Here is an 11,265-nt window from a genome sequence, read left to right as displayed (position 1 = left end):
TTAGCATAAAATACCGCACATGATATATCTTTTGAAACTTGAAACTTGAAACATTCATGACTTCATGTATTTCTTATCAATTTAAAAAAAAATCAATATACTCATTTATAATTCTTATTTATTTCCAAATCTTGTAAGTTCATGACAAATTTACTACTATGCTGATGCTCTCTCTTCAAATAAAGAACAATAGTAAAGTTTATGTTCAAATTGTAAAAGTTGAATAGACAGATAACAAATGCTTTACACTAGAAACATGCGATCAACTGTTTGTACTTTAGTCGAACCAAATTTTAGTTTTGGTTTTGGCTATTTATACACGCTTTGACCTATTCAAACACCCGTCATAGGAGTCGTATGAGATCCATACGACTCGTATGATTCACACACCATTTGATCTATTCAAACACCCATCATATGTGTCGTATGATGAGTGTATGACAGCATGAATAAGAGTGATGACATACACACAAAAAGGTGTATGAATATAACGTCCCTTTAACTTTATGAGTGGTCGACCAAACAGACGAGCCGTAAATGACATGGGAAAAAGTAATCCAATTTTTCATACTAAAGAAACAAAAATACCAATAATCCAAGCAGCCTAGGACAAAATTCAAAAGAACGTATGTAAGACATTGGAAATATCCACAAATAAGTAGACATGTAAGAGAATCGTATATAAAATAAGGATTTTTTTAATATATAAAAATAGTTTTTATATTTTAATAGTCAATTATTAGTAACTCTAAGCTTTTCATCAGACATAGTCAGCAAATATATATCTTGAAAGGCTGAGTATGGAAGACCTACTACTCAACTTAAAAGAAATTATTAGAAAGATAGAATAAAAAATAAATCAAAAAAGGTTAAGCATCATCTCAACATCATTCCCTTGGTTATGGTAATTCACAAAGCCAAGGATAAGAATGTTGCAACCAAAATTAAGGAATCATATCTATTATTATTATTATTATTATTATTATTATTATTATTATTATTATTATTATTATTATTATTATTATTTTCATGCATAAGTCAATTGTTTTTTATTTATTTGGCTTCCTCTTCTTGTAAACATACAAAATAACAACATATCAATATACAATTCGTTCGAACATTCAAAAATTTTGATTACCACTTGCAAACAACAATATCCATAAGTAGACATGCAAGGGAATCGTATATTAAATAAGGTTTGTTTTTAATATATAGAAATGGTTTTAATATTTTAGTTATCAGTAACTCAAAGTTTTAATCATTGTCAACTTGCTTAAATATAAAAAATTCTGAAAACAAGCTATAGAACCTTAATTTGTTATTCAAGTTTATATCTCAAATAAATAAATATGTTTGTTATGACCAGAGATCAAGTAACAACAATTCATATAACTATATGAGGTCATCAACCATACAATACGTACACTTACGTTGGCCGAATGGATTTAATAACAAATAAAGTATATCCTTTTTTTGTAATTCACAAGAAGAAAATAGATATTTAATAATGAAAATACTATAATTTTGTAGCATTTTCATGCTTTTATATATTCCTCATCCTTTTCATACCGGCCATATTATCATACGCGCGTTAAAGACAAATTACATAAGCATGTTGTTCTATGTTGGTATATTCACCAACACTAATGTCCCTTTAAATCCTTCTTTCACACAATCCTTAGGAGACAAAACTAGTAAAAACAAATGATATGCATTTTTTTAAAAACTAGTGTTGGATTCTTGAGAAATATGTTTGACCATGTTTGGAAATTGTTTTTATCCCAAATTAACTTTTTTGTCTTTATGAGTAGACTATTGTCACCTTAGTTGAAAAACGTCTACTTCATGGTTCCTTGTTCCACTTCTTTTAGATGTTCTAGTATGGATAATGTTGAGACGGGTTCAATATAGATATGATCATTAAAAAAAATAGTAAAAAAAACCGTCTTAACATGATTGTTTAAAAAATAAGAGTAAGCTAAAAATAGATGAAACAAATTACATTAAAATTGGCATCTACTTCTTTTCATCTTTTAGAAAAGCTACATTACATTTTTATTTGGACTAAATTAAAATTTTTATTCTTTAAATATTGCTAAATTATAATTGACCCCTTTAAAAATTTTACTTTCACTCATTGTTTTTTATATGACAAAGTGTCTCATTTTTAATACTTAGCTGTCATCTATTTGATGAATTAAATGACAATATTTGCTAGTCATGTGACGGACTATATAAATAAAGAGGTGGACCCCATCTTACGGTCTTCATCTCTGTCATCCCATACTCACCGACGTTTTGTTAGGAAGAATAGCTTGGGTGGGATTTTAACAATGAAAATGAACCCTAACTTGCCTTGTATAATAATTGTATTTTACTAGAAACAAAAGAGAGGGGGGGGGGGGGGGGTTGTTTTTTAAGCATACAGCAGAGTTGAGTTGTTGTGCCTTCATAAGTTTGAATCCTGTTATAACATAGTTAACGGATTGGTCCTTTAAACTCGTGATTATTTTCTTTCATAAGTTCAAAACATTTAGTATTATTTATTATTTTTATTTATATGTATCAGCGGAAAAGCAAACGAAGCAATATGGTTTCTGACCACATAAATGTAGGATCTAAGATTCTACTATATTAGATATCTTCATGGTATATATAATAAGTTTTGTTAGGCCACCGGTCCCATATGTGGAGGATTGATGCTTTCTTTTTGTGTGCTCTGTATTTATATGCATATTTATTTCATAGATCAAAGAACAAAAAGAATTACTTTAGTTCCTAACTAGCATTTATATAAAATGATGTATTTGATGACTGCCAGTACAATTGTGAGAACCATGAGAGATTGAAAACTACATGTCCGGTAGATGTATTATAGTTGAAAAGAATAGGGTTATAAGGCAATCTCTCACATTCATGTTCCCTCTCTCGAATTTCTATTTTCCTCCGCGAGCTAGCTCGCTCTCCTCTCATTGATGATTCTCACACTCGTTCTCCCTCTCATCTAGCAATAGGTGACGGCCATAACCCATGTAGCCACATGATACCATCTCTAGGATCTGACAACACACACAACCATCACGTGTGATTTCACATACCCTTGACTCTCTAATCCGTTGTCTTTCTTAATCAACTAACCACACCTCCAACCCCCAGTTGTCACCTAACGGTACAACCATCCATTAGTGTATGTTCTTACACACAACCTAAGCTCTAGCAAGTAATAGAATCAATCAAACCATCCATTAGCGTATGCTCCTTACACTCGGGCGGCCTAAGCTCGTGCAAGTAATACTAGCAATCAAACCTACGATAGTAAGTAATTTCTTATTTACACTCATGTTTTTGAACCTACAAGGGGTATCCCTTAGCGTAAACATACTATACTTGATATGCCTAGCAAATCTCCAATATTTGAAATTGGTTACGTTTGACTTATAAATGATATTTTTTTTTGTATAAAATGATGTTTTAATTTATTTTTTTTCCTATATGATAATAGTCACCATTTGAGTATATTTTCAGGCCTATAAATGAACCGAACGTTCGGCGAATTGTTCGTGAACTATTCATTGGGAAGTACGTTTATGTCCGTTTATTTAATAAACGAACGAATATGAACAAAAAAGTTTGTGTTCAGTTAATTAAACGAACGAATATGAACACATGTTTCGTTCGTTCATTTTAATAAGTTTATCAAACCAACTTTGTTATTGATAATAGTGAGGTATAAATATAAGAAAATGAAATCGGTTACAAGCTACAAATATGGAATAAAAAAATAAAAATTAATCAAACCTATTCAAACTATTTAAATATAAACGAGAGTTACATATTTTAAATATTAGATTTGTATGAACTATTTGGAGGGAAACCGTTAATGGTGATGTTCTCTAATATGCCCCTCGCAAGATGGACGATCGTGAGAGGAGGCCAATCTTGAAAAGAAGATTTTGGTAAAGTAGTGTGTGTAGGTCTTTGGAGGGAAACCAATTAATAGTTATTGGTTTGGTTTGGTTTGGTGGAGTTGAAATGGAGAATGGGAGGATGATTTAGGTGTAGAAAGAATTTGTGTTGTCATGAGAAAGAGGATAGTAGTTTATTAACCTGTTGAAGAGTGAGTCGCCCGAAAAGGGACTATGGAATATTTTAGGGATGGAAAGGAACCGTGGGCTGATGGAACAGTGCGTTGCCATAAAATATTTTATTGGTGGAGGGGAACAGTGCGTCACCGGTAAATATTTTAGTGGTGGAAGGGAAGAATGGGCCGATGGAACAGTGCGTCACCGGAAAATATTTTAGTGGTGGAAAGGAACAGTGGGTCGACGGAACATTGTGTTGTCGGAAATTATTTTAGTGATGGAGGGGAACCTTGGGTTGACGGAACAGTGCGTCGCCGTTGAGAAATTGGGAATGAGGTTCAATTGAGTTGTCGACATATTTGTCGAGATCGAACCCGATGAGAGTAGCAAGAACTTGACGTCGTCCCACAGGGAAATTGGTGGACGTAAGTTTGATGAAGAAATTTGAGGCGACAACAAGTTAATAATTTCAGCCGGGGGGGGGGGGGGAAGTCGATGCCGGAAGTTGGGATCGGAAAGAGCTCATGGGAGCACTTTAGGCGTTGATACCATAATAAGTTTATCAAACCAACTTGATTTTTTTATTGATAATAGTGAGGTATAAATATAAGAAAGTGAAATCGGTTACAAGCTACAAATATGAAATAATAAAGACAGAATAAAAACTAATCAAACCTATTCAAACTATTTAAATATAAACGAGAGTTACATATTTTAAATATTAGATTTGTATGAACTATTTGGAGGAAAACCGTTAATGGTGATGTTCTCTAATACATGTATGTCCATTTATGCATTAATAGAAAATAATTAAATATTATTTGAATAAGTTACCTACTTAAATGTTTTATATTTATTAATTATTGTTGATCTAAGTGTTTTTATTTATGTTCTTTTATATTTGTTTGTGTTCATTTACATTTTGTCATATTTATTCAGTTATGTTCGTTTAGATTTTAAACAAACGAACACAAATGTTTATTTTTTAAATAAACGAACACGAACATAAATATTTGTTCGATTAAGTGTTCCTGTTCGTTTACAAGATTTCATTATTCACATTGATGAATACCTCGGTCTCAATCTCTTGACTCTACCGATTTTATTTGTGTTCGTGAACCATTCGTAAACACATTCATTTCCTTAATAAACGAACATGAACAAGGCCTTGTTCGTGTTCGTTCGATTCGTTTATAACCATGTTATATTTTGATATGAACTCATATCTAAAAGGTTAACTTTTAATTGAATGACACTCGCCAGAGTAGATAATTTCGTGAATACGATCAAGCTTCTTCAGAATTTTCCTACTAGCTCGCAAATATTTAATATCTTGAATGAAACAAATTAAGTTTATCTTTGTGACGCCAATCTGACCACCAAACGATTAGTGTTTACATACTCAATAGATCATTATGGTTAAACTTTGCTTAACAACGTACTATAACATAACAAGTATCTATGAACAATCTATTACAACGTTTGTTTACAAATCTATACAAAAATTTTTATGTAACATCTATATAGGCGCCTTTAATATCATATTCACTTATGTAAATTAGAATCACATAGTTGTGTATCGTGTATAACTCGTAGGGTCCTTAGCACGATAAGGAAAAACACGACTGCGTGACTAGAAGTCCTGCATACTGCTTACTAGTTGTTTTCTTAATGTCCCGGTGAGTTACATGGTTATCTACTTATGATTAGATATATTTGATTTTTCAATAACTTACGCTCTAGACTTCATGTGCCTAGTGCCCTAGTTAATTTGATTTCAAGGTAAGCGTGTACTCATATACTCCTAGGTGCTTGTGAATTTCCTAGTCGTGTATCTGAACAACAGACTACGCAATTGAAGAAACACTAAGTGACCCCGGGCAGATTACGGATAATCTGGGGGTTAAATAGATGTTTCCCACGAGGGGTTAGACCCGGCAAAGATGGTTTTTCTGATAACCTGCAAAACAGACACCGTGAGCTCGTCACTGAGAAGGGGAGGGGTACCTCCTTGTGACCACCCTCCGGCGTGAGAATCAGACTAGATTGCTCTTGAATATAAGTGTATATTAAGAGAATGACTAGAGCAGATATCAGGTATAAGATATAAGATAAGATGAGATGATAAGATGATATACCATTCCAAGGTGTTGGAGTATTTATAGCCGAAGGTAGGTTTCCAAGAAGGTACAGCCGGCTGAATAGTGTTCCTGTTCTGCCAACTGTGGGCTACGCACATGCCATGCTGGTAGTTGGTGGGTAGGCAGCGGCTGATAGTGACCAGGCCGGCTGTGTACTATTCCTGTTCCACCAACTGCAGGCTATGCACGTCCTCCGACAGGTTGGTGAGTAGGCAGCGGCTAATAGTGACATACAGTACAAGAGCGTGCTGCTCGTCATACTGTTGTCAGTGAGCTGTCGTATCTTTGGTCAGATCTTTTGTCCATACCTCGTCAGGTACAGTACAAAAGATCTTACAGTATCGTACGGACTGGCTCATTTGGGCGGGAGTTCTCCCGGCTTTGTGCGGGAGAGTTCCCGGCTTTGCTCATTCCTTCTTCAGGTGACATTACTGAATTATTATGAGAGCTAAGTGCCTTGTGCGTGTAGCTTTGCTGCGCAGGTAGCCTTCCCTGATGGCTTGTATCCGCAGCTGCGGGAACAGGCAGAGTACACCATTGGGAGGCTTTTCCTGCGGGAACAGCTTGCGTACTGCGCGTAAGGACGTCACGTCTCTGAGCATGGTGGGTCCTGCGGATCCAGTTGGTCTCTGCGCAGACGTCCCTTTAGTTAAGTCTTGCGGGTCCAACTGGGCTCTGCTGGGACCTACCTCTTCAGCAATCTTCACTTTTTTCTCCCAGTTTCTTCACAAATTGTTCATTCTTCGTTATATAGGGAAGTTACCTGCAAATTCAAACACGAATCTATTAGGTATCGTATCAAGGTTTTCATTCAAGTAAAAACTAAAATTTGTACAGTATAAGTTAACACATGTATTAATTTGTGATGTATTAATGTGACTAAGTTTAAACTCTTTTAATGATTCTGCTATTATGATTCACATGATATGTATTATACCTATTTTAAATCTTTAACTAAAAAGCACAACTCTATTAAAGTGTGAGCTAATTACATATATATTTCATGTGCTTTGACTTTAATCACACCTTTTAGATCTAAGTTCAAAAGTTACTAGTTTGGGTTATATGATTTTCGTTTTGCAACAAATTTGGTTTCTAACACTAGTTCCTATTCAATAAAACATGCTATGTTAACATAAAAGGATTAAAATACGCCTTTGTTATACAAAAAAAGAGTTGTTTAGCGGTGGAACAAATTACATAAGTGGTCCATGTAGTTCAAAAATAAGTGGTCCATGTAGTTCAAAACGTGGAACAAATTACACAAATAGTCCCTCAAAAGGGATGTTTAGCCGTTTTACTCCAATGTAACATAAAATTTAACAGATTTTAGTGTTAGAACACAAACTTGTTACAAAATGATAATCACATAACATAAACACACACCTTTTTAAACTTAGAAACCAAAGGTGTGACAACGCACAAATCACATGGATTGCAGAACTCATTGGTGGTCAAAGAAAGAGGCCATATAGGCTATGGTCGTTTATGTTTGTCATTGCTGCCATCAGGGTTTTGTTCGTCGTCAATGCACTATTTCCGATGACCAAAGGTACGGTTTTTGTTGCTAATCAGATAGCTTTCTCTTTTGAAGTTTGAAGTTTGAAGTTTGATTCTATCTACATATTGTGCCTTCTAGTTTTCATAGGTTGTGCTTTATAATTCTATGGCCAATATTATGACTTTTGTATATGTAAATGATCCCAAAAAAGATTGGTAGCTGGTTGCATTTTATAACTCCAAGAAAGAAATGGTACCAAAAGGAAAGCTGTCAAGTAGTCAAATAAATTGTGTCTTTTGTTAATTACTTGCATATTTTATGTTGCGCGCACACACATTTGCATGCATTGTACTTACATTTAAAAATTTTAATATGTATTTAAGTTGTTCTATTATATTTTCAGCCTTACATGTTTATGTGCATGTCTTACACTTCGCCGAATTTATATGTGTTTAAATTGCTTTCTATTCTAATACGGGTTTCAGATATGAGTTTATTCGGTTCGGTTTTCTATTTATTCGGGTTATTCTATTTTGGAGAACCTGTTTCCTGAACGTCTAAACTGATATGGTATTTTGGTGTTCGACTGTGTGGTCTTTTGAGTTATGTGTCATGGGCTATTGCCTATTGGCTGGGCTACTTTGTCTAAAATAGGATACTATAAAAGCAGGTTTGCAATACAGAATATGTAAACCAAAAACCGAATTGGTTATTCGGTTTCAGTTACATACTAAACCATATAGCCAATAAATCTCGGTTCGGTTCTCTTTTCTTTTGTTTTGGTCAGATTCGGCTTTCAATTTAGTCGGTTCAAACCGAAAATGAACACCCCTTTATACACACTTGATTATCCTAAGACAAGTTTTTTTTTTCTAAATAGTAAATACATTTTTGTATGTCAAATTGTCAATAAGCATTCTCACTACAAACAGAATCTTTATTATATACCCGCAAGGAATCTTGGAACATATCACAAGATGTAGCCCAAAGTTCTCTAGAAAGCTTGAGATTGTAAGATAATGCAGAAGAATCGACAGTCCTACCGTCCCCACCAAAAAAGTATAACCCTGATGCTTCCTGCACTCGATAAAATTTACATTAACATCAATTTCTCTTGTCGTGTGTAACAAATTCAGTTTATTTAACAAATCGGTACATGAAAACGACCAAGAGAAAAAATAGGACAAAAGAGCTTACTGGCGGGGCAAGAGCAGCATCAAGAGTTGAAGACACACCAACCCGAGGCGACCTCAAAAAGCCCAAAAACCACAGGGCAGCAAAAGCAGCCTGTGAAATATACGATGGTAGTTCTCGCATGATGTGAGTTTTTACTGCTCCGGGGTCCACAGCCCTTTGTTTTACCATACAAAAATGCAATAAATGTAAATAAAATAAGAATTTAATGTATATTATGTATGCAAACGCTAATAATAACAGAAAAGCAGGAAATGCATACATTACTGAGACTTTTTGAGACCCATTCGTGAGGCTAAGTTGCCGATGGAGCTCATATGAGAATAGCAATACACACACTAAAGAAAATACAAAGGGTAAATATGTAAATTTGTCATTAGCATTATTTAATCAGCTTAAAGATGTTACCAATTTCTTACATTTGGAGTACTCGTAGATCTCTGCACAAGGGTAGTTTTTAAATTCTGAAAACCTCTTTCCAGAAACAGTCTCCTTATCTGCCCGAAAGCTAGAAACTGGAGATCATTAAATAATAAGAAACTTTATATGCATGTCAAATATTTTATTTTAAAATATTGAATAAACTCACCAATTCTATGTGTAAAAGATGACACGTTAACAATACGCGAAGGTACCGGACTATTCTTTAGAAGTGGGAGTAGAACTTCTGTAAGTGTGAATGGCCCGATGTAATTAGTCCCCATCATCCTGCCATTAAAAACAGATTATATGAAATGGTACCAATGGATTTAATAAAAAAACGGTAAGTTCACTTACCTGTCATGACCTTCGGTGGTGAGTTGACTCGTTGTTGCAAGTATCCCAGCATTATTAATTAGGAGTTGAACTGAAGGATGCATATTTGAGTCCGAAAGCCACTTTTCAAGCGAGTTTTTGAATTTCATTATTGATGAGAAGGACGACAAGTCAACCTTAAAACCTTCTAGATGCGCTTCGTTGTTCTTCTTTCTGATGTCAGAAATAACCTGGTGGAAAGAAGTTGAAGAAACGAACATTTTTGAGAAAAACAAGACATAATAAGGCTCATACAATATACCTTTGCTAACTTATGGGAAGATCTTCCAGCTGCAGGTATGCAATGAAATATCAGTTAATTATTATCTCTAATTAGTTAACTTTGATTAAAGACTTTAACGATTATAATCTATAAAATAGAAAAGATACCAAGAACAACAAAGAAGCCTTCCTTCGAAAGAGCTAAAGCGGCTGCAGCACCCAAGCCTGATGTTGCCTGCATTTAGCGAGACATACGCATTTATTAAGTTAGATGCAATAATTTAAAAATGAATCAAATATGTACTTACACCAGTGATGATGCAGATCGGTAGGCGTCTGTGAAATGCTGATGATGATGATGATGGTTCCATCGGAGGCAAAGGTGAAACAGCGGAACGAGGGTATGAATACTTTTTATGAGCGAAAATGTTTTGCACGCGCAGCTTTAAATAGGAAATTATAACGGCGAATAACCAGAGAACACCCATTCTCCAAAATGAAAATGTGCACGCAAATTGCAGAGCTTCCAATATCTCGATTAACACCTGTGACATCTTGTTTACGAGCTGGAAACGGGAATTTCAAACGATCAGCCGAACAATAGAGAAAGGTTTATCTTTATAAGATCAAAAGGATTAATATGAATTGGCAGGAGGTTAGGTTAGCATAACAGCAAAACAGCATAAGAATGGCAACACAAGATTGTTATGATGAATATGGTTGAAATAAATTACTTGTCTTGTTGAAAAACCTCAAGTGTGACATTGAGAATGGATTAATACTAGCCTGGTTGCTTATCAAAAACCTATATGCAAAAATAAAAAGAAATAATTGAACATGTCTTTGAGATTCTATATAAATTAACATGAATGTGTCATTCAAATATCATAAATCAAATCAAGTGTGAACAATGAAGTGTCACCAATCAATTTTCAATTCCTTAACAAGTAATAAATTAATAAAATCTAGTTTATATAAGTAAGTAAGTAACAAATACAAATTTAAGTGCATAAAAGTTTTTTAAAAGAAAAAAAGCAAACCTTATCAAACAAAGGAGAGTAATTAAAGCTAAGTATTGGATAAGTCGTTGGGGATCGTCGGAGGTTGAGCAGTGAAGCGGCAGCCGCCGGCGAGGGAACGACGGCGATTGACGAGTGGTTAGAAATGCAAAACCGGATCTGTTCAATTTACGAATCTGGATTAAGTGGCCCACTAAACTTGGGATTGAAGTTAATTGGGTTTTACAATTTGGGCTTAATTTAGTTTTGTTTGGATTAATATGGTGAGGTCATTTGGAGTTTGGACTCATAAATATTAATTAAAACTAGTG

The 11,265-nt window shown here is 34.4% G+C and overlaps 1 protein-coding gene across 1 annotated transcript; it reads right to left on the bottom strand.

The window, feature by feature from the left end:
• Nucleotides 1-8,564: 8,564 nt before the first annotated feature.
• Nucleotides 8,565-10,515, bottom strand: LOC143568812 (uncharacterized). Its single transcript, XM_077054869.1, has 9 exons — nucleotides 10,244-10,515; nucleotides 10,104-10,170; nucleotides 9,976-10,004; nucleotides 9,696-9,904; nucleotides 9,508-9,626; nucleotides 9,338-9,433; nucleotides 9,181-9,256; nucleotides 8,922-9,075; nucleotides 8,565-8,801 (listed from the first exon to the last, which is right to left on the bottom strand). Exons 1-9 carry the CDS (start codon nucleotides 10,487-10,489, stop codon nucleotides 8,631-8,633), a joined length of 1,167 nt encoding a protein of 388 aa, XP_076910984.1. The 5' UTR covers nucleotides 10,490-10,515; the 3' UTR covers nucleotides 8,565-8,630.
• Nucleotides 10,516-11,265: the final 750 nt, after the last annotated feature.

Source organism: Bidens hawaiensis, unplaced genomic scaffold, assembly GCF_021521415.1.
Source record: "Bidens hawaiensis isolate Kalapana, Puna unplaced genomic scaffold, B.hawaiensis_p1.1 tig00024231_1, whole genome shotgun sequence".
NCBI lineage: Eukaryota > Viridiplantae > Streptophyta > Magnoliopsida > Asterales > Asteraceae > Bidens > Bidens hawaiensis.
Note: the sequence above shows the minus strand (reverse complement) of the source record. Positions and strands in the feature narration are given on the sequence as shown.

Coding starts and splice junctions, on each gene's coding strand:
- LOC143568812 (XM_077054869.1), bottom strand. CDS start 10,489: ATGTCACAGGTGTTAATCGAGATATTGGAAGCTCTGCAATTTGCGTGC. Junction 10,171..10,243: donor CGATCTGCATCATCACTGGT/GTAAGTACATAT, acceptor CGCTAAATGCAG/GCAACATCAGGCTTGGGTGC. Junction 9,076..9,180: donor TCTCAAAAAGTCTCAGTAAT/GTATGCATTTCC, acceptor GGTAAAACAAAG/GGCTGTGGACCCCGGAGCAG.